Here is a 23257-nt window from a genome sequence, read left to right on the forward strand (position 1 = left end):
TCCCACCAAAGTGGTTGATACCTAGGTCCTATTTATAGATTTAGAGACTCTAGGATGCTCAAGTAAGTATCTTTTTATAGAGATAAAGTGCAAAGATATTTTATAGATATAGACTCTGAAAATACTCAAAACAATGTTGAGAATGAATATATTATCCACCTAAAGTTCGAAGGATTCATGGTGTATGAGTATTGTCCTTATGTGGAGAGAAAGAGCCGAAGTGTAATTTTATCCTTGTGATATTTTAAGTGGTATTCTACTTAAAATAATATATATTGAATCAATATAAAGTATTGAGGGACTCGTATGGGGTCTTGGAAATTTTGATTAGTAGAAAATTTTTGTTTCTACACATATGTTAGGCTTAGAAAGTTCAATAGAGACTGTAATTTTTGTTGCATCTTCAGTATTGATTTTAGCCTTTTCCTTCGACTCTAAAGCTAGTTATTTTATCCTTGTGATATTTTAAGTGATATTCTACTTAAAATAATATATATTGAATCAATATAAAGTATTGAGGGGCTCGTATGGGGTCTTGGAAATTTTGATTAGTAGAAAATTTTTGTTACACATATGTTAGGCTTAGAAAGTTCAGTAGAGACTGTAATTTTTGTTGCATCTTCAGTATTGATTTTAGCCTTTTCCTTCGACTCTAAAGCTAGTTATTTTATCCTTGTGATATTTTAATTGGTATTCTACTTAAAATAATATATATTGAATCAATATAAAGTATTGAGGGACTCGTATGGGGTCTTGGAAATTTTGATTAGTAGAAAATTTTTGTTTCTACACATATGTTAGGCTTAGAAAGTTCAGTAGAGACTGTAATTTTTGTTGCATCTTCAGTATGGATTTTAGCCTTTTCCTTCGACTCTAAAGCTAGTTATTTTTTTTATGTGATAAAGATTTTAAAGAAAAGCTTGAATTTTTGGGTGACTTTTGGTGATATTTCTGGTGGGGACTTGTGATGGCTCTAAAGATCGAAGGTTTTGATGGGTGGTGGGTGGGTCTGCTATTATAAGAGAGAATGACTGTTTTCACGGGCTGCGGGTTTGAAGAAAGATGAGGTTGGTTGATTGTGAGTATGAGAGTAATTTTTTAGAAGAAGAGCTGTGATTTTTTACAGAGAGAGGTGAGAGAGGAGAGAAGGTTAACATGAAGTGAGATAATGAGTTGTGTGGTAATTGTTACCTTACATTCTTTAATATATATATATATATATATATATATATATATATATATAGAGGTATTATTGCCTTTTCGTTGATTTTCAAAATATACTTTGATCAAGGTTGCAAAGTGCAATATTGAAAAACTTGGTTGTAAAATGAAAAAATAATCAAACCATAGGATGATCAAAGTAATTTACCCTAAAATTTAATTAGTAATATACAAATTGTCACACTTGGTGAGCACAATAATATAAAGGTAAGAAATCAGTTCTACCATATGAATTTATTTATGAATTTCTATCCATCCATGTCAGCTTTGGTTTCATCTACATACCCTTTAAACTCTAAGAGTATGTTTTAAACTTTACTTAAGATTATTGGTCAACTAAAAGGCTAAATAATCTGTTTTGGGATGCCAAAATAATTAGCTTTAAAGGTCAACTATATGATCAAATAATAAGCTTTGAGGCCACAATAATATTTTTCAATGCAAGCTCTTGCTAATTAGTCTATTCATCGATCAAAAGTTGCACTAAAACTCCTATCTCAAGGTATATTTAACCATCAATCTTATCAACTAGAATAACTTTCTAAGATGCAAATTGGGAGATACTAACATTAGGAAGGAATGACAAAGCAGACATGACCTCTCTATATATTACAGTCATTTTCAAATTATTGAGAAAATCGCTTATCTTTGATCCCTAATTATCACATATGCTAAGGGAACTAGTAAGATCCTTTTAGGATGACCATTAGAAATCAAAGGATGAGGCAGATAACGAGTGAGAGAAGGAAACATGCAAAGACATGAAGTAAAATCTAGAAGGGTCCTAAGCCATTACAAGTGGTGCTTGAGCTTCCAGCTATGAGGATCTCAACCCTAATATAAGCGCATAGTTCTTCCCTTCATGAAGACTGCGTGTTTGGTGGATGGAGTAATACTATAGTTTTCTGGAATGGTGAAGATAGCAGTTGCTGCTTTATTTTCTAAACCTTTGTGGCTTATTCACGACTATATTATTAGTTCCATTGGGAAAGGTTTCTCCAACTCATGAACTATGAGGTTGCAAAAACTAAGATTGTAAAAGATGGCAGGTTGCCTGTCCAAATTTGATGGATGTAAAATGCAAACCGAAAAATCAAGAATTTATACATGAAAAAAAGAGAGGAGAAAATAAGAGGACATAATTTGTGTTCTTTTAAGCAAACCAAGCTAATATAATAAATAATCTAAGAAAAAAAAACATTAATACTCATGCTAGTGAAACAATAAAATTGATTAATTATAAATTATAGAATAACGTGGGTTTTTTTTTAAATGGATTATAGGTTTTAGTCAATCAACGTTGGACTTATTATATATTGTTTATTGATAAGTGCAAAATATACATATGTTTTTATTCCTTTTACACTATGTTTTTTTTAATGTATTTTGAGCTTATCTGAACTTATTGGATGTTATTTTTATGAGTTTGGCATGCCTAGAAGACTTTGTGAATTAATTGCTAAAATATAAGAATATCTTCATTTTATGTTTTGGATCTTGCTTTTTATGACATGTTTTTTACCGAGTTATAATTTCTGAATGTGAACGTGGGCTGAATCAAAGTTAAAGTGCACATATCAAGCTTTTCAGAAAGGTATTATGGGTAGAAATTTGAAGGAAAAATAAAGTTATTTTGAAGGTGCAAATCCGGACGCAATCTGAAGGATGAGATTGGTCTCTTGATCTGATAAGGAAACTAGCAGTGTCGAGCATCCTACTATGGTTGTGAGTCTGACATGGAAACGGCGGGTCTTAGGACCCAATAAAGATGCAGATCAATCCTCTAACATGCCATAAATGAAATAATACAGCTGGGATTAGGGGTGTTCACGGTCCGGTTCGGTCCGGTTTTAACCAAAAAATACAACCAAACCAGAAAATAATATTTTTTATTAATACAACCCGGACCGAACCGAGAACCGGTTCAAACCGAACCAGTTTTGTTCGGTTCGGGTCGGTTTTTTAGCAAAAAAACCCAGAAAAACCGGACTATTCTATGGTAACAGTGATAACCATTGTTCACTCGCTTCCCCTTCCCCTTTCAGATGATGTTAAGAAATATCTGTATATTAATAATCAAACTATACAATTTTGACATAATAAAATAACTCCCAAAAGAAAATAACTTCTAGAAGCCCTGAATAGGCCAACAATTTCTCCTCCACAAGCTCTTTTGCTGTTGCATCCATCTTCGCCCTCAAGAACTCGTCAATCTTGAGTCCTGACATTGTCATGACCAGAGGACTCAGTCTCTAATGAGAAAGTAAAAGGAAGTAGAGATTACCCTGCACAATGGACCATTTGCCCTTCTCGCAGATAACCGGGAAAGAGTATACAAGGCCATGTTGAATCCCATAAGATCCATTAGAATATACTCCCATGGAAACCCATGTTCCCTGAAAACAAGATACAAGGAGAAACAAGATAAATTAGCCAAAAGGGATGTCTTACGATCTGCAGGGAGAGCTTGGATAACCATTGTTCACTTGCTTTTAGGGAAAGGGGAAGGGGAAGGGGCGGCTGAGAAGGGAAAAGGGGGAAAGGGGAAGGGGAAGGTTGGGAAGGGGGAAGGGGCTGGGGCGGCTGAGAAGGGTGAAGGGGAAAAGGGGAAGGGGGAAAGGGAAGGGCGTGGGGCAGCTGAGAAGGGGGAAGGGGGAAGGGGGAAGGGGAAAGCTGGGAAGGGGAAGGGAAAAGGAAGGGAGGGCTGGAAAGGGAGAGGGGGGGTGGCGGCTGGAAAGGAGAAAAGTGATATTAGGGTTAGGAAATGTTGTTTTTATACCTTTTTTTAAAACCGGTTCGGTTTGGTCCGGTTCAATCGGTTTAAGCTGTTTTAAACCGGAATCGAACCGGACCGGGTGGTTTTTTTATTTTTTAATCGGTTTATTCGGTTTTTTTTATCGGTTCGGTTTTTTCTGTTAATTTTTTCTCGGTTTTTTCGGTTTAATCGGTTGGTCGGTTTTTTTGAACACCCCTAGCTGGGATGGTCGGATATTGCAAGAAACCAAATAAGAAACAAAGTCTAAGTTGCAGTAGAGTTGGAATTACAGTAGAGTTGTGATAATAGCAAAGTCCGTTTTCAACACAAATTCTGAGGGATTTAACCAACATTAAACACCAGATAAAGAAGGAAGGAGTTAAGTAGTATAAAGACTCCTAATTAGCCTAAGAATTCTGAAGAAATTCGGCAGCCAAGAGAGAATAAATAGAGCATAACACAACTGAAACAGGAGCTCTGCAACATTCTTTTCTTCTCTGCTTTTGTTAATTTTCCAGGAACTATGAACTAATTCCTAATTTCGGTTTAAGAGGAATACACACCATCTTCATTAGCAAGTTGTGAGAAGTAATGTTATAATTGTAATTCTTTCAGATTTAAGTATTTATTTTTTCTTGTTCAGAAGTATGATATTGATTGTTATTCAAGCTTATTGAATTGTTTTGATAAGGCATGTATGCTTTCTAATTTTTTTCAATATGTAATTGTTGTTAGGGACTAAAGTAAGAAACAAAAGAATTAATTTGATTGCTACAACTCTCATATTGATTTGTTAAGGAAAGTTGAAACAAGGTTTGTGATAATTGAGAGGCTTAACTTAATAAGATAGCCACATCTGCTATTTATATGATTAGGGCAGTACATGTGTTATAGTGTAACATACTACACGCGATAAGTCAAAACATTAATTATACAATATTTCTTATTCTAACACATTCCATAATACACCCCCTCAAGCTAAAGGTGGGTTATCCACATGAAGCTAGGAACGTAAAAGAGCAAATGTAGAGTGAGAGAGTGGCTTAGTAAGAACATCTGCTAATTGATCTTTGGAGGAGATAAAGCGAATTTGAGTCTCCTTTTTAGCCACTAAATCATGAAGAAAGCGATAATTGACACAACCAAAAGATTGATATCTTCTCCCAAGTGTAGGAGTGTCGAAGTAATAAATAACCCGGCAAGACCAGGGTCGAACCATATGGAGGTTAACTATATAAATTATAAATAATAATAATAATAATAATAATAATAATAATAATAAGTTGAAGAGAGCTTTGAGATGTGATATTGATATAAGGATTAAATAATGATAAAAACAATTATCAAGGTTAGAGGATCCACTAATGGTATTTCAAACAATTATAGTATAAACTCTTATTACTCAACTGGAAACCACATACAAAGGAGGTTCCAATCGGATTATAAATTGTTAACATGATTACATTAGTTATCTTATTCGAATAATGCTAATACTTGTAAATGTTGTCAGGTATTTATGATTATAACTTATGTTAACAACAAATCAAGTTCCTTTCATAGCATAGGTGTCGGTTATACCATACGGATTGGGCTATGCAAGTGCCAAGTATTTGTTGTACCAAGGTTATACAACATAAATCTAGATTAACCATTTAACAAGCAAAGTATTAAGAGTGAATAAGATAACAAATACAAAACATGTTAGGATCAAACATTAAAGTCCATGTTGAGTTTATACTATACTTATTCTTACAGCATTAGTGTAACCTTTTCACCTTGACATAATAAACTTAGCTAAACATAATGAAGAAGAGAAACATAGATAAACAAGATAAGAACATAAATAAGATATAAGCTAACTAAGTAAAGGAAAGGAAATGAAAAGCATAAATAAGAGATTAATATAAACAAAACTTAAGCATTACAAAAATATAAAGAGAGAGAGCAAGAACATGATCTTGATCTGAAAACCAAGATGCCTAAATGCATGGGAAATGCCTCCTTTTATAGGCTAAAATTTGAAACTATTGATTTGATGACTAATTGTTGAGTGGGTGGCCACATCTTGACTTGGTGACAATCCTTATCTTCTTGTCTGAACAAAACGTCATTGCTAACGTCAGAATTTGAACATATTGTCCGCATGAAAGTTCTAGAAAATTGTCTCAACCTTCCAACAAAAAAAGAATTAGTGCATTTGGATTTCTAGAACTTGAGATATGGACTGAACACTGAACATTATCTAGGCTGCGGGACATATTCCGACTACTCCGTTATTGCTAAGATTTGGACTTCCACACAGCAGAATTGAGTGTTTTACTCCTCATGAATGTTTTAGGCCTATGTCTTAGCTTTCTAGCCATATAAACCAAATTGAAATCCAAGATCTACAGCTTCAGACATGACCCAATGACTGAACAGTGTTCCAGTTTGGACTAAACCAGCATCTCTTTTCTAAGCTTAACCCTCTCTTTGTCTTCTCAATTTCAGTAGTTAAATTCATCAATCAATCCTTTGATTTATGTGATAGGCCTGCATTTAAGATGAATATTTACCATAAATTAAAGGTATCTTATAGTATCAGACTTGTTATTATAAAGCATGCTTTAGTTAAGGAGTTATTGATGCTTTAATTGCAAAATGATGATATAAAACCTTGATAAAAATGCACTTTTAAGTACTAATCAATAATCAACTTCAACATGTTTTGTTCAAGCATGAAAAATCGGATTAGCAGACAAATAAGTAGCACCCAAATTATCACACCAGATAGTAGTAACAAAACTAGCGAAAAAACACAGATTTGTTAGAAGATAGCGTAACTAAAAAACCTTAGCAGTACCATCAGCCAAAGCTTTATACTCTGCTTTAGTAGAGGAGGGAGCAACAGTGCGTTGCTTCCCAGATTTCCATGAAACAGGGGTGATACCAAGAAAAACAATATATCCACCGGTAGATTTTTGATCATTAACACTCCTCGTCCAATCAGCATCAGTTAACCCATGAAGTGATAAAGAGGAGCCACGAGTAAGGTGGAGGTCATAAGAGGATGTACCTTTCAAGTAGCACAGTATACGTTTAATAGCAGCCCAATGACTTTCAATAAGAGCATGCATAAACTGACAGACCTTGTTTACAGCATAACAAATGTCCAGTCTAGTAAATGTGAGATACTGAAGAGTACCAATAATTTGTCGAAAAGGAGTAGGATTTGAGAATAACACATTAGACTATAGATCAATCTTGGAAATAGAGGCTAGTGTATCAACAGGTTTATAGGATGACATACCAACATGACAGAGAATATCAAGAACATATTTATGCTGACTCAGCATGAGTCCCATATTGGTAGCAGTGACCTCAACCCTAAAAAAATAATGAGCATTACCCGAGTCACGGAGCTTAAATTCTAAACTCAGTAAGGTAATCAGGCGATAAATTAAGGTAGAGTTGTTACCAATAAGTAAAATGTCATCAAAATGGACAAGTAGATAGCAAATATCATGATTCCTTGTCAGAACAAAGAGAGAGGTATCAACTTTGGAAGCCCGAAAACCAATAGTCTGAAGAAAGTCACTCAGGCGGGTGTACCAAGCCCGAGGGGCTTGGTTTAGACCATACAGAGACCTGTGAAGAAGACATACATGATTTGACAAAGTAGAGTCTACAAAACCTGTAGGTTATGCCATGTAAAAAACCTCTCGAAGTGAACCATTGAGGAAGGCATTATGGACATCAAGTTGTCGAATATGTCATCCTTTTTACACGAAAATAGTGAGAACTAACTGAACAATAGTCGGTTTAACAACAGGACTGAAGGTTTCTGAGTAATTAATGCCTTCCTGTTGAGTAAACCCACGTGCAACCAGGCGAGCTTAATAGCAGTCAATAGCACCATCAGATCGACGCTTTATTTTGTACACCCATCGACAACCAACCATATTCATTGAGGGATCAAAAGGTACCAAGGATCAAGTACCATTGGCATGTAAAGCTATAATTTCAGACTTCATGGCAGTATGCCAGCATATAAAACGGTCGACCTCCTTAAAAGTAAGAGGTCTGAAAGTGGAGGGAGACATTACCCGTGAGACTAGAGGCTGTGAGGAAGAAGCAATGACTGAAATGATGTTGGCAATCCTGTTATGTTTGGGACGCAGCACCATGAGGTGTTGTCACTGTACTGGAGGAGCAGGGGTCTGAACAGGGGATGGTAGTCGTGAAAGATTATAATTGGACAGATCAACATAGAGGTCCATACTAGGTGAAGACATGAAAGATGATCTGAATGGAGAGGAAGAGCTGGATGACTATGCTGGAGAGACAGCAGCTGGAAGAGACAGACAACTCCGGCGTTGCAGACCTTGTACCTGTAAAATGATCAATAGATATGGAGGCAGATGGTGATAAGGGGACAACGGGGTTAAAGGATGTGGGTGGTGTGGTTGATGGTGTGGCAGACAGAAAGATGGTGAGCGAGGGAAGGTGTGTGACAGTGGTAAATGGATGGGTATAGCTGGTGGATATAAGGATATGGGTAGACTCAAGAAACGGAAACACTTGTTCATAAAATCAAACATGACGGGAGATATAGATTCACTTACACGATAAGTCAAGACAATGATATCCTAGATGAGATAAACTATAGCCTAAGAACACAGATGGAGTAGATTGATAGATAGTCTAACTTATGAGTATTATAAGGTCGAAGGAAGGGAAAACATAGGCATCCGAAAGTACATAAAAAAGCATAATTAGGTGGTTGGCGAAACAGACATTCAAAAGGAGATTTTTTGCGTAAAACATGTGTAGACATACGATTAATGAGGTAAGCAGAGGTTTCAAAGGCATAAGTCCAAAATTTTAAAGGTGTCTCACAATGACCAAGAAAAGTAAGACCAGTTTCAACAATATAACGATGACGATGCTCAACAGTACCATTTTATTCATATGTATGTGGGCATATGAGGTGATGATGAATACCAATGGTTTTAAAAAATGAATTTAATTTACGATATTCACCACTCTAGTCAGTTTTAACATATTTAATTTTTTGAGAGAATTGTCATTCGACGAAGACCTGAAATTGATGAAACACATTGAATACATCAGATTTGATGACAAGAGGATAAAACAAGATAAATTTTGTATGCGCGTCCGTAAAATTAACAAAATAATGAAAACCATCCAAAGATAACTTAGGAGCAGGACCCCACACATCACTAAAAACAAGTTCAAAAGGAGGAGACGTTTTATGACCCGTAGGTCCTAAAGACAGATGAGTTGATTTTCTAATGGACACGCTTGACATTGAAAATTTAAATGACGAGAAGTACATGCAACCTTTTTATTTGACGCTAAGAGACTCAAAACACAAGAGCTGGGATGACCGAGACGACGATGCCAAACATCGGCAGAAGTGGACAGAAAAGCTTGGGGAAGACACGTGACAGAGGACTCGGAAAGGATATAGGGATTATCTTTATTATGTCCGAAAATAAAAACTGTCTTGGTTATGAGATCCTGGACATAGAAAAAAGAAGAGTGAAACTAAAAAAAGACACAATTTTCACGACAAAATTATTGAACAAATAAGAGTCTTTTCTTAATTTATGGAACATGTAGATTATTAGATAGAGTAAAAGGTTCGTTTTGGAGTATGCAAAATTTTATGAGCTGTATTAGATATAATAAGTCCCTTACCATCACCAATATACAATTGATCATTACCAAGATAAGGTTCTCCATGTGTCGTACTGGCAATGTCTGGAGTAACATGTTGATTCGCACCTGTATGGGGGAACCAAGTGACAGGATTTGATGCTGAATCACTAAAAGAGAGGTTGGCCAAGGCTTGATTCCCATAATGAACAAGTTGAGAGTATTGTTGTGCAGAGTGTCCGATGTTGCTGCAAAGTTGGCATCTAATCTACTGAGGCCACTGGTTTTGCCCTTCTTGTTTCTGCTGCTGCCAATTGCTGTCGTAGTTCCTGGTGTTCTACCAGGAAGAGCTCCCATTATTTCCATGGTAAGGCTAACCATGATACTGTTTATAATTTCTGTGAGAGTTACCTCTCCAGCCTCCTCTTCTTCCTTTGCCCCGATGAGAAGAGGAGTTATTGCCATTAAATCCAATGAAGGCATGATGTGTAGCATATGCAGAGGGAGGGTGTGAAGGTGTAGGCAGCAGCGGTGCAGTAGCTGGAATGGATTGAAGAGAGCTCCTGATGCGATCCAACCATCAAAGGATCCATTGAAGGTTCCATCTAGTTACTAGGCTTAGGGCTAAGAAGTTCAAAGAAACTTTCAATGGACTTCTTCAAGATACATGGGTTAAGGTGGACTTCAAGAGGATTTGTAATAATAAATAGCAAGCCTTGATTAATTTGATTCATGTTCAAGAGGGGCTTGTTGGTGGAACCAAGACCATTACACAAGGATTGGGAGAAGAAGACTAGATTCGGATAGTTTGACATTTTGATACTCTTTTAGTCATAACTAGATCTACAGATCGAATTGTGATGTGATTCTAGTTGGGATGGAAACTAGACTTCCATATCTTTCCAATGGTATATGGCACGTTTTCTAATTCATTAACACGAGAGAGAACCATTCATTTTAAGTTGGGCTTTTGTTGTTGCCAAACAAAATACGGAAACAACGAACTTGTGTTATTTAATTAATTGGGCTATCAAACTTTATTTATTTTGAGAGGAGACATTTTTTTTTTGGGTTTTAGACTTGTTTAATTTGTTTATTTTAATTAGTTTGGACTAGTTTTAGCTTGGGTTGATTATTATTTAAATTGGGCTTATGTGAGATCCATTAGGGAAACTAGGGTTTTGACTTGGAGTTTAGATACTTTTTAGGAATAATTTTAGGGAGACTTTTGATTATATTTTCAGCATTGTAGCCGACTTTTTGGTTGCTCAATCTTGGTTCTTGATTGAACTTTCAACTCTTCAAAGAATTGACCATTCTTTGTTGTGAATTTATACTTTCTTTGCTCGTCTCTAGGTGTAGGCGTTGTGATTGAGTTGGTTTATAGTCTTGTTGCCTTGGAGCAAGTCTTCCATTGTGATAAGCTCATTCAAATCTCAACAAACTTGGATTAGATTGATCTTGGGGTCGCGAATTCCATTAAATTCCGCTAGTGAGGGAGATAGTTCTGCCCGCTGCAGCTAGTTCGTCAAATAATCCCTTAGCTTTCTGTAGGTAGAGAGTGACAATATCATCACCTTGAAGAAGATCCTGGAGAGAGCCATGTAATTGCATAATCTTAGAGTTGGATAGAGAGGCAAGGGCACGTTCTAGAGTGCTCCAAACACTTGCCGAAGTTGGGCAGTCCACCATAAGGTGAAGAACATCAATAAAGAAGGATAAGAGTAAAGCATTAAGTATTAGTTGATCTTGTTGTTTCCATGTGAGAAACACTTAGGAAGGGACATAATTAATGTTAGCAGAGGCGGCAGTAGAGTGACTGGATAGATCATGCGTAGAAGGGCAGGAATGCGAGCCATCAACAAACGAGAACACCCCTTGGCCAATAAGATATGGCTTCATCTGCATACGCCAAAATAGATAATTGGAATTGGTGAGTTTGAGGTTGATGACCTGCTGTGTATTCGAGAGGGGAATAACAGTTGTTGTAGCAGTAGAGGGAAGCATGACTGCATTGATATTGGGAGAAGAAGGGCTGATAATGGTGTCAGCTGCAGCAAAAACCGAAGGATCTATATTGCAGAAGGTGAGTAGAAAACAGAAGCTGACTCTGGAGCAGTAGCAAAGAAACAACAGAAAAACACAGAAACAATAGCACAATTAAGCAAGTAATAACACGTTGATCGTAAGGCAGAAATAACAATTAGAAATCAACAATAACATACTGATCGTGAAGGAGAGAATCAGCATTGCAGAGAAGAAGTAGCAATCAGAAATCGTTGCTGATGGAGGAAAACGAAAGAGAAGCAGTAGCAATAGAAAACAATCAGAGGGGCTACCGTTTGAAGAAGAGTGTAACGGAGAGGGAGGCACAAATCTGTTAAGATAAATCGGCTCTGATACCAAGTTTAAACAAGGTTTGTGATAATTTAGAGGCTTGACTTAATAAGATAGCCACCTCTACTATTTTATATGATTCGGGCAGTACATTTGTTACGGTGTAGCATACTACACATGATAAGTCAATACATTAATAATACAATATTTCCTATTCTAACACATTCCATAATAAGAAAGAATAAACTTAGTTAAATTGTCAAGCTTTTGATCGTTTGCTTAAAATAAATGCACAGACTTTACTCCAAAAACTACTGCCGAGTGAATGACAATTGCTTTCAATGATAAATTCTCTTGATGGTAAGAAAAGAAATTGATTAGAGAGTTTTGTCTAATTAATTTACTTGTAATCTCATCGATTTCCCTTAGCTTTAAGGGATATTGAATGTATTTGCTTGACGTGAAATAATATTTATTTTAATCAACAAATTTATAGGAATAGATGTGTGGACCCTTGAACTGAGTTAACGACATATCAATTTATTATTTTTAGAATTATTGTTTCTTTAATTTTTCATTCAAATCCCCCGTTCTTTTTTATTTCAGTATATTGTAGGAATATTAACAAAAAAATTTTGGATTTGACCTGATTTTCACGATCATACAACAAATTTATTTTGCTAGTGATAATTAAGTTGAAATTATATTTTGAAGGTAATGAATAACAAACATTTACTTTTTTGGTGGTATGTATTGTGAGTACGCATAATATTAGAAGACAGTACATAGACGTAGGCTTCCTTAATCTGCTACACCGATAAATCCTTTTTAGCTGTCTCACAACCAGTAAATTGACTTTTTTCATCTCATGATTTATTATTATTATGCAATAATATTATACATTACAAATAATAAGAAAGAAATTACTAAATCTTGTCGAATACAATCTCAACCCCATCAATTGGCAATGGATGTGAAAGATAAATCATGTCAGCGTCAGGATTAAGTAGTTCCCACCTGAAATTTCATCACAATAACATTAGAGAGAGGGTGTTCATGTTATAGCAAGGTGAGAAGAATACATGTCATTAAGGTAGGTTTGCATCATCGTACATAACAAAACTACGAACATAATAACAATACAGTTAATTGTTTCTACAAACAATATTCATTGCGTTTAACAAAGCATGTGACTAGTGAAAAAAGATTTGGATGCTTACTTGTATCCTATAGACAAATGATGTAAAAAAAGTGCCAGTTGTAGGCGAGCAAGCTTGTTTCCTGGACAGATTCTAGATCCATTACCAAAAACTTGATACGTTCCTGGCCTTGCCGGTTCCTATGTAAGAAAATTGTTATAATGATAAGCCAGGCATAATATTCAGCTTTCTCATGTAACCGATATGATTTGCAATTTTGAACTTACATTCCATCTGTCTGGGTTGAAGCACATAGGATCCTCAAAATTTTCAGGATTTGTATGGAAGTATCGAGCCCAGACAATCACTTTCCAATTCTTCGGTATCTTATAACCTATGTGCATAGCCATTGATATTTATCATCTATTCGATCAATTCAACTATCCTCCAGAACTTACCAGGAGAAAAGGAGACCAAAAAGCTAATGATCAGAGGTACCTTTATACTCAACTTCTCTGGTGGCCATTCTAAAAATAAACGCTGCAATGTTGGCCATTCTTATAGTTTCTTCCACCACCTGCTTGAAGAATATAGAGCAAGAGCTTGGATTAGTAAAATGATAGTTATTAACAGTTAAAGACAGGGAACGGTGTACCAAACCTAGCTACTTAATGTATCCATACCTTGTTTGTGTACTTGAGTTTAGCAACATCTTCGAGTGTAATGAAATCTCCTTTATTGTTCTTGCATAGAGCAGTGTTCTCCTCCTATAAAAAAAGAAAATGTCAATCGAAGAAAACCGCAATTTTGTTTGCGAGAATCTAGCTATTTCTTCTTGTACAAATCATACCCGTAGCTTTGCAAGGACATGAGGATACTTAGCAAGATAGTAAATAGCCCACGTTGAAGCAACGGACGTAGACTCATACCCAGCAACAACAAGGCCAACAATGTTGTCTAGCACCTCTTGATCACTTAAATATTGACTTCCTTCATCGTCTTCAATTTGCATCAGTCCATCCATTAGATCATTTGTCTTCTCAGACTCGTGTTGCCTTTTCTTCTTCTCAAGTTCCCCTCTGAATATTGCGTCAAGCTTCTTCTTGCACTGTCACAGTTAACACCATAGATAGATATATGATAGATTATATTACAATATTCCATAATTTATCCACCTTATGACAAATCTAAGCCTTCACAGATATTTGGAGAGTGAGTCACATAAGCAGGAAATTGACCTCTTAAACAGGTAAGGCCAGGTTAAAAGAGAACTAGTTTATTGTACGGGTTTAAACCTGCATAGCATGGCGATAGGCAGTTCCAGGAATGTTCAATGGGTAAGCTCTAATTCCACGGAGCAACCCCTTAAACAACTCATCTATGGCATCCAACTGCTGTCCCGGTTGCAAGCCTACGAATAATTTCCCAATGTTCTCGAAGGTTACCTGTTAATTAATTGTTATAATTAAGGGCACAAAATCAATATATATTTCAAGGATCTTTGGCTTAATTTGCAATAAATAGGCTACTCCCTCGTAAACCAATATATATATATATATAACAACTAATTAAGGGCGCAACTAGAATCATTAATTCTCGTAAAGCATAATTTTTGCTCACTATTTTTGAGTTAATTTTCCAATAATCTATGATAAGTCGGATAGTAGAATTAGTTACTTGGGATATAAATATAATTTTACAAATAATATCATGAAATATCTTTTGAGTAAAGAAACATAAAAAGAGAAAAGAAACCACTCTATGTGATTAAAAAGATAATATGAGTACGTAGTAAATCAAATGTGAATTTTGACGGAAGAAAATCATAAAAGTAAACTTTTGTGGGTCCTAAAATTTAATAGAACTTTTTAGTTTTTTCTTTCTATAAAAATGGATCTCACCTTTTTAATCTCCTTGTAAGTATTGATTCTACGCTTATCGACCCATGACTGGAGGGCAGCTACCAACCTCGGCTGTACGAGAACAGCTATGCGGCAAAGAGCATCTGGCCGAGTGATAGCATTAGTAACGTGGTTTCTAAGTCTTTTATGGACCTCTCCCTGAGCTACTACCAAAGACTTCTGGCCTAAAATATCCACGCTTGGCCACTTCAAAATAAATATGTCATTTGATTGGAAAATGAATTTACTGACTGCTGGGAAACATGCTACAATTGACGGTGTTCCAAAAAGGTGGGTTCTGTACAGTCCTACTCCGTCGCCGTACCTGATCATATTAAAAAATATGTTAAGTAGGCCATGCATGGAGGCTGCTTTGGAATTGGATACTGATTATATATTTCAATCCATATGAATATTAGAAAACTAAATCAGTAATACCATACTCTTACGACTCCATCCTTCCTTTACAGTAACACTAAAAAAAATTAGTTTTATTTATTAAAATGAATGGTGCGAAACTCTTACGCTTCAAGAAACAAACAAAAAAAAAATGCGGAAGAATGACATCATGATCTTACCGGCGTCTCTTGGAATTGATGAAATCATCTGGGCGGCCAAGAATTTTGAAGTACCAGAGGAAGGTAAGCATCTCGCCAACAAAGGGAAATCCCAGGTGGCCAGGTGGTAACTTCGTAGCAGTACCGGAAAGTTGAAATTTCAGAGGGAGAACGTACCATATCTCGTTACACCACCACGTTAGTAAACCCAACAACGGCAGGGATCCAATAATGCAGGCTAATAATACACCTATTGTAATTTCCATTTTAAAACATGCAACAGCTATATATCTTCTTGAATAAGTATGACCTAACTCTAATACCCTATTTATACCCTTAATTATACCTATTGCTGGGATGGAAAGATTCCTGGAGGATGATTCTGTGGTAACCAATCCCACTTCCAGACAAAACAGAAACACTACCGTGAGTGAAGAGGCAGCAAGCGTGATATAGATGAGTTCAGTTGGTGTAACTTTTTCTACTATTTTATTTATTTCGCTCTCTAAGTTGTTCCGACCTATATTTCAAAATTACAAACCACGTTCTCAGGGGTCAAGTCATCGATCGTGCAGACAAAACATAGCTTTTCTACTAACTGCTTTTGGTGCTACGGATTCTATTTAAAAAAAAAAAAAAGTATTGATTAGAATAAAAAATTCAATTAATTTAGTAGCAATGTTTATGTATTGAATAATTGATTAATCTCTTAATTTTATTAAATGTAATTCTTTTTTTTTTAGTCAAAGTAGTTAATACCTAGATTCTATTTTGTAGATTTGAAAACTCTCAAGTGTTTAAGTAAATATCTTTTTATAAAGATAAAGTGTAATGATATTTTAAATAGATAGACTCTGAAAATATACTAAACCTATTAAGAATGAAGAGATTGTCATTGCAATGATATTTTATAGAGATAAATTCTGAAAATATATAAAAAATATTAAAAATAAAAAGACTGACCACTTAGAGTTTGAAGGATTCATGATGAAGATTTATGTTTTTAATTTATAGAATTAAGATCATTAACTAAAAAGTTCCTTATCAATGAAATTAGTGTATGTTTTTCTACTATTTTATTTATTTGTTTATTTCACTCTACAAGTTGTTTCTACTTATATTTTAAAATTACGAACCACGAAGATCAATTTCACGATACTGCTGTGTTTCTAAGGGTCGAGTCATCGTGCGGGGAAAGCATATTTTGTAGGTAAGCATCTCACCAACAAAGGGAAATCCCAGGTGGCCAGGTGGTAACTTTGTAGCAGTACCGGAAAGTTGAAATTTCAGAGGGAGAACGTAACATATCTCGTTCCACCACCACGTTAGTAAACCCAACAACGGCAGGGATCCAATAACGCAGGCTAATAATACACCTTTTGTAATTTCCATTTTAAAACATGCAACAGCTATATATCTTCTTGAATAAGTATGACCTAACTCTAATACCCTATTTATACACTTAATTATACCTCTTTCTGGAATGGAAAGATTCCTCGAGGATGATTCTGTGGTAACCAATCCCACTTCCAGACAAAACAGCACAACTACACTGAGAGAAGAGGCAGCAATCGTGAATGTGAAAGAATGATTGTGGTTATTTTTTAAAGTATTTTTTACTTAGAAATATATCAAAATAATAATTTTTTTTATTTTTTAAAAATTATTTTTGATATCAACGCATCAAAATTATTTGAAAACGCACAAAAAATATTAATTTGAAGTAAAGAAAAAAATAAAATAAAAATTAATTTTTTTAAAAAACGCGTTTGAAACGCAAAAACAAACAGAGTGAGTTCAATTGGTGTCTGTTTTCCTACTATTTTATTTATTTCGCTCTCCAAGTTGTTTCAACCTATATTTCAAAATTACAAACCACGTTGTCAGGGGGTCGAGTCATCGTGCAGTATTATAGAATGTATAGCATGTATATATCAGAATAGGAAATTCATATAGGATTATTCCAATGTTGTAATCCCTACAGTTACTGCAGTGTTCTGCCGCATATATATAAATAGGAAGGTTGGCTAAGGCACAACCTAACACATTCTATTATTCTCAACTTGGTATCAGAGCCGCAAAACCCTAAAAATAATTAACCTACTTTTCTCACAGCCCCCCCTTCTTCAATGGAACAGCCGCCACATACATCTTCTTCTTCTGCAGCACCAGCAGTCCAGCCTTCTTCTCCTACAGCACCTCCTCTGCTCTCCTCTGCTGCCTCACCGCCTGGTTTCTCCTCTGCCATGGCTGGTGAACGCCTCCTCTTGCAGCCCACGTCTGATGCAGCTGTTGTCTCTGCTGCCGCAAACATTATCTCCCTCTCTCACACTCATCAAGTCATCTCCCTCAAATTAACAAACACCAATTATTTATATTAGCGTATGCAGATGCTGCTGTATCTCCTAGGCCGAGTTTTTGGTTTTGTTGATGGCTCCAACACATGTCCATCTTCACATTTTCTTGTCAGAGGCGGTATCTCTCTTCAGGTAAATCCGCTCTTTCTTCACTGGAAACAACAGAACCAACTTATTCTGAGTGCTTTTTTTTCCTCCCTATCTATGGAGGTTTTGCATCTTGTTGTTGGTTGTCAAAGTTTTTTTTCAGCTTGGCGCACTCTTGAGCGAGCTCTCTCTTCCACCTCCAACTCTCGTATTATGCAACTTCACAGCTCTCTTCAGGATCTTCGACAGGGTGATGAATCAGTAACTCAATTTATGCAAAAAGCTAAGGCCTTATTTGATGAATTGGCCGCTGCTGGTCGGCCAGTTTCGCTTGAAGATTTCAATTTATATGTGTTTCGTGGTCTTCGGGGAAAGTTTAAAGACTTAGTTACAAGTCTTATTATCAAGGCCGAACCTTTATCATATGCAGATCTTCACAATCATCTCCTCACGCATGAATTTCTTCACAAATCTTCAGCTGCCATACATGCTCCTCTGCTGCCCACACCTAGCACTCCATCATCTGCCCTTGTTGTGCAGCGCCAGACCTTTGGCAATTCTGGCCGCAGCAGGGGCCGCTTTAATGGTGGCTGGCATCCCAACCAGTCCAGCAGCAGAGGCAACCGGTTTGCTGGCTCCAGACCTGATCACTGCAGCTTCCAAACCTCCTCCTTCGGTGACAGTCGGCAGGGCTCATGGCAGGGCTCTTGGCAGCGCAATAGGGGGTAGAATCCACGCTGCCAACTGTGTCAGAATTTCAGCCATACAGCTCCCCACTGCCCTCAATTTCAGCAGCGAGGTTATGGCCAACAGCCTACTGCCAATCTGGTGCAGCGCAATCTCTCCTCAACCGGCTCTGTTGATTGGTTTCTGGATACCGGTGCAAATCAACATGTCACACCTGATCTTGCCACCTTGACTGCTTCAGAACCATATCTTGGTAATGGTAATTTGCATGTTGGTGATGGTAAGGGCCTCCCTATATCTCATCTCAGTCATACAAAAATATATACACCAAATCGTTCTTTCACCTTATCTAATGTTCTTCATGTTCCTGCAATCACGAAACCTCTGCTCTCTGTTCAGAAATTTTGTCTTGATAATAATGTTTATTTTGAATTTCACCCTCATGTGTTTTATGTCAAGGATCTCAACACCTATGAAGTCCTTCTCTCAGGTCAGAGTAAAGATGGTCTCTTTGCCCTGACCAAGTCTTCCGTCACGTTAGTTTCTCAAGCCTATTGGTCTCCCTGCACTTCTGCCTCTGCCGATTTATGGCATCGTCGACTAGGTCATCCTACTTCACGTATTTTTCAATTGTTAATCTCGAAAAATAAGATCATTTGTAATAACAAACGTCTTAATTTTCAATGTCAAAGTTGTCCTTTAGGAAAATCATCGTGTTTGTCTTTAGGACCTACGGGTCACAAAACTTCTGCTCCGCTTGAATTACTTTTTAGTGATGTATGGGGCCCTGCTCCTCTCTTTTCTTCTGATGGCTATCGTTATTTTGTTATTTTTGTTGATGCTTATACTAAATATGTATGGTATTATCCTCTCGTTGCCAAGTCTGATGTTTACTCTGTTTTTCATCAATTTCAGACTCTCGTTGAACGTCAATTTTCATTAAAAATAAAATCTGTTCAAACTGATTGGGGCGGTGAATACCAAAAATTATCGACATTTTTTCAGACCATTGGTATTCATCATCGTCTGATTTGTCCCCACACTCATGAACAAAATGGCACAGTAGAGCGTCGTCATAGGCATATTGTGGAAACAGGTCTTACTCTTTTAGGGCAATGTAAAGCACCTTTTTGATTTTGGAATTATTCTTTTGAAACCTTTGTTTATCTTATAAATTGCATGCCTACTCCTGTTCTTGCCCATCGCTCTCCGTTTGATTGTTTATTTCAACGGTCTCCTAATTATCATTTTTTGCGTACTTTTGGGTGTCTCTGTTTTCCTTTTCTGCGTCCATATAATAATCATAAATTGAATTTTCATTCCTCTCCATGTGTGTTTTTTGGATATAGTTCCTCGCATCTTGGTTATCGATGCCTTGACATTGCATCTCACCGTATTTATATTTCTCGTCATGTCCGCTTCCATGAACATGTGTTTCCATTTGATAATTCTGAACAGATTGCAAAGGTCTCCACCACAACCCCCATCCCACCCGCTACTGTCACCTTCCCAGTTTTGTTAAACCACCCACCACCACCCACTTCCACCAGCCACCCAAACAGCCCACAGCACTCAGCTCTGCCACTCCAAACAGCCACCCGACCACAGCCCCCAACCATCCCTTGGCCATCATCCCTTGCTTGTTTATTTAACCTTTATGATGCAGGTTTAGTTCGTCAATTGGTCTCATCTCCTCATGGCCTTGGGGCGCTCTCTAGTCCCTCCTCTACTTCGCCCACCATGGCAAGAATTCCTGCAGATTCGGTCTCTGCCTACAGCCCCTCCTCTACTGACAGCCTTGTGTTTGAGGCTGCTTCTTCATCATCCTTTCCCGCAAGTCTGCAACTTATGGTTGATTTATCTTCTTATTAGCTGCCACATGTCTCCTCATTGCCACCATCTTCCCCTGCGTCTCCACCAGCACGCAGCAGACATCCTATGACTCTTAGACCGCAGCAGCCGAAGACAGCAAATTTGGTTGTTTCCGCTGCCGCCACCTCTACCTCCACACGGGTACTGCATTCTCCCTTTTCTGAGCCTTTTGCATTTTCTGATGCTGACTGGTATGCAGTTTGGCATAATGCTATGTGTGATGAGATCGCCGCTTTGCGCACAAATCGCACTTGGTCTTTGGTTCCATTTCATCCTTCGATGAACGTTGTTGGCAATAGATGGGTATATCGGATCAAACATCGTGTTGATGGTAGTATTGAGCGCTATAAAGCGCGCCTTGTTGCTAGAGGTTTTACCCAGCAGGAAGGTATTGATTATTCTGAAACATTCAGTCCAGTTATTAAGCAGGCCATTGTCCGATTGGTTTTCTCTATCGCGGTTTCGCAAAATTGGAAGATTCATTAGCTTGATATTCATAATGCCTTTCTCAATGGTGTTCTTACTGAAGAGGTCTACATGAAACAGCCTCCAGGTTTCGTTGACTCTTCTCTTCCATCTCATGTGTGCAGATTGCACAAATCATTGTATGGTTTGAAACAGGCACCGAGAGCATGGTACACTCGTCTAAGTGATTTTTTGCTCTCCATCGGTTTCCGAGCTTCCAAGGTTGACACCTCCCTGTTTATATTATCTGATGGTACTAATATCTTTTATCTCCTGGTGTATGTTGATGATATTCTACTTACGGGTAGCAACTCTGCTATGCTTCATCACCTTATACAGTTACTCAGCTCTGAGTTCAAGCTTCGTGACTTAGGTGTTGTTCACTACTTTTTGGGTATTGAAGTTCCGTCTACCGGTATGGGTTTAATTCTATGTCAACATAAATATATTCTTGACATCCTCACCCGAGCTGGTATGACTTCCTGCAAACCCATTGATACTCCAATCTCCCCCTCGAAAGTCACTTTATTACCGGATCACTCATTCTCTAATCCTACACGATTTCATCAAATCATGGGGGCTCTTCAATATCTTACCTTCACTCGTCCAGATATATGTTTTGCTGTTAACAGAGTCTGTCAGTTTATGCATGCTCCTACAGATTCTCATTGGGCCGCTGTTAAGCGTATTCTACGTTATCTTAAAGGTACGACATCTTATGGTTTTCATATCACTCGAGGCTCCTCTTTTGCTCTACATGGCTTTACAGATGCAGATTAGGCTGGTAGTATTGATGATCGCAAGTCTACGGGTGGCTATCTTGTCTTTTTTGGTCAGACATTGATTTCTTGGAAATCTGGCAAGCAACACACAGTTGCTCGCTCCTCTACTGAGGCTGAATATAAAGCCCTTGCTGATGGTACCGCTGAAGTCATTTGGCTTCAATACTTGTTAACAGATTTGCAGGTTCCCTTAGTCTCTGCTCCTACCATTTGGTGTGATAATCTTGGTGCTACCTATCTCTCAGCCAATCCTATCTTCCATGCTCGTACTAAGCATGTTGAAGTGGATTATCACTTTTTCCATGACCGCGTTGCCAAGAAAGAGATTCAGATTCATTTTGTTCCCTCTCGGGATCAACTTGCCGATGTCTTCACTAAACCGCTTCCTGTTGCATCCTTTACTGCTTTTCGGTTCAAGCTTCGGGTTAATCCCCCACCCTCAGCTTGAGGGGGCATATTATAGAATGTATAACATGTATATATCAGAATAGGAAATTAATATAGGATTATTTCAATGTTGTAATCTCTACAGTTACTGCAGTGTTCTGCCGCATATATATAAATAGGAAGGTTGGCTAAGGCACAACCTAACACATTCTATTATTCTCAACTTGCAGACAAAACATAGCTTTTCTAAGAATTGCTTTTGGTGCTACGGATTCTATTGAAAAAAAAAAGGTATTGATGAGAAAAAAAATTCAACTAGGAGTAATGTTTATGTGTTGAATAATCAGCTAATCTCTTAGTTCTATCAAATCTAATTTTTTTTCTCTAGTCAAAGTGGTTAACGCCTAGGTCCCATTTTGTAGATTTGAAGACTCCCAAGTGCTTAAGTAAATATCTTTTTATTGAGATAAAGTGCAATGATATTTTAGAGAGATGAACTATGAAAATATACTAAAAATATTGAGAATGAAGAGATTGTCAGTGCAAAGATATTTTAGAAAGATAGACTCTAAAAATATGCAAAAACTATTAAGAATGAAGAGACTATCCACCTAGAGTTCGAATGATTGATGGTGGAGATTTATGTTTTTAATTTATAGGATTAAGATCATTAACTAAAACGTTCCTTACCAATGAAATTTGTGTATGTTTTTCTACTATTTTATTTATTTATTTATTTATTTATTTCACTCTACAAGTTGTTTCTACCTATATTTCAAAATTTCGAACCACGATGATCAATTTCACGCTACTGTTGTGTTGCTAGGGGTCGAGAAAAAAATTTAAGTATTTTAGGATCAAGGTTTATGTGTTGGATAATCGGTTAATTTCTTAGTTCTATCAATTTGATTCATTTTCTCCAGTCAAAGTGGTTGATACCTAGGTCCTATTTTGTAGATTTGGAGACTCTCGGATGCTCAAGTAAGTATATTTTTATGAAAATAAAGTGCAAAGATATTTTAGAGATAGATTTTGAAAATATGCAAAAA

At 36.9% G+C, this 23257-nt stretch overlaps 1 protein-coding gene across 3 annotated transcripts in view; it reads right to left on the minus strand.

The window, feature by feature from the left end:
• LOC7484756 (ent-kaurenoic acid oxidase 1) overlaps positions 1 to 15898 on the minus strand; it is a 30392-nt gene extending 14494 nt beyond the window's left edge. Inside the window, exons 1-9 of one of the 3 annotated variants that reach the window (XM_006376760.3) lie at positions 15593 to 15898; positions 15015 to 15339; positions 14409 to 14558; positions 13964 to 14221; positions 13797 to 13880; positions 13612 to 13690; positions 13401 to 13507; positions 13195 to 13313; positions 12826 to 12991 (exon numbers count right to left, since the gene is read on the minus strand). In XM_006376760.3, the coding sequence (XP_006376822.2) occupies positions 12901 to 12991; positions 13195 to 13313; positions 13401 to 13507; positions 13612 to 13690; positions 13797 to 13880; positions 13964 to 14221; positions 14409 to 14558; positions 15015 to 15339; positions 15593 to 15837 (1458 nt within the window). In that variant the 5' untranslated portion in view covers positions 15838 to 15898 and the 3' untranslated portion in view covers positions 12826 to 12900. Of the gene's footprint in view, positions 1 to 12825; positions 12992 to 13194; positions 13314 to 13400; positions 13508 to 13611; positions 13691 to 13796; positions 13881 to 13963; positions 14222 to 14408; positions 14559 to 15014; positions 15340 to 15592 lie in introns of those variants that run through there. The other 2 variants (XM_024582217.2, XM_052445798.1) reach the window with 2 other exon arrangements.
• Between the last annotated feature and the right edge of the window lie 7359 nt (positions 15899 to 23257).

Source organism: Populus trichocarpa, chromosome 12 (assembly GCF_000002775.5).
Source record: "Populus trichocarpa isolate Nisqually-1 chromosome 12, P.trichocarpa_v4.1, whole genome shotgun sequence".
Classification (NCBI taxonomy): Eukaryota; Viridiplantae; Streptophyta; class Magnoliopsida; order Malpighiales; family Salicaceae; genus Populus; species Populus trichocarpa.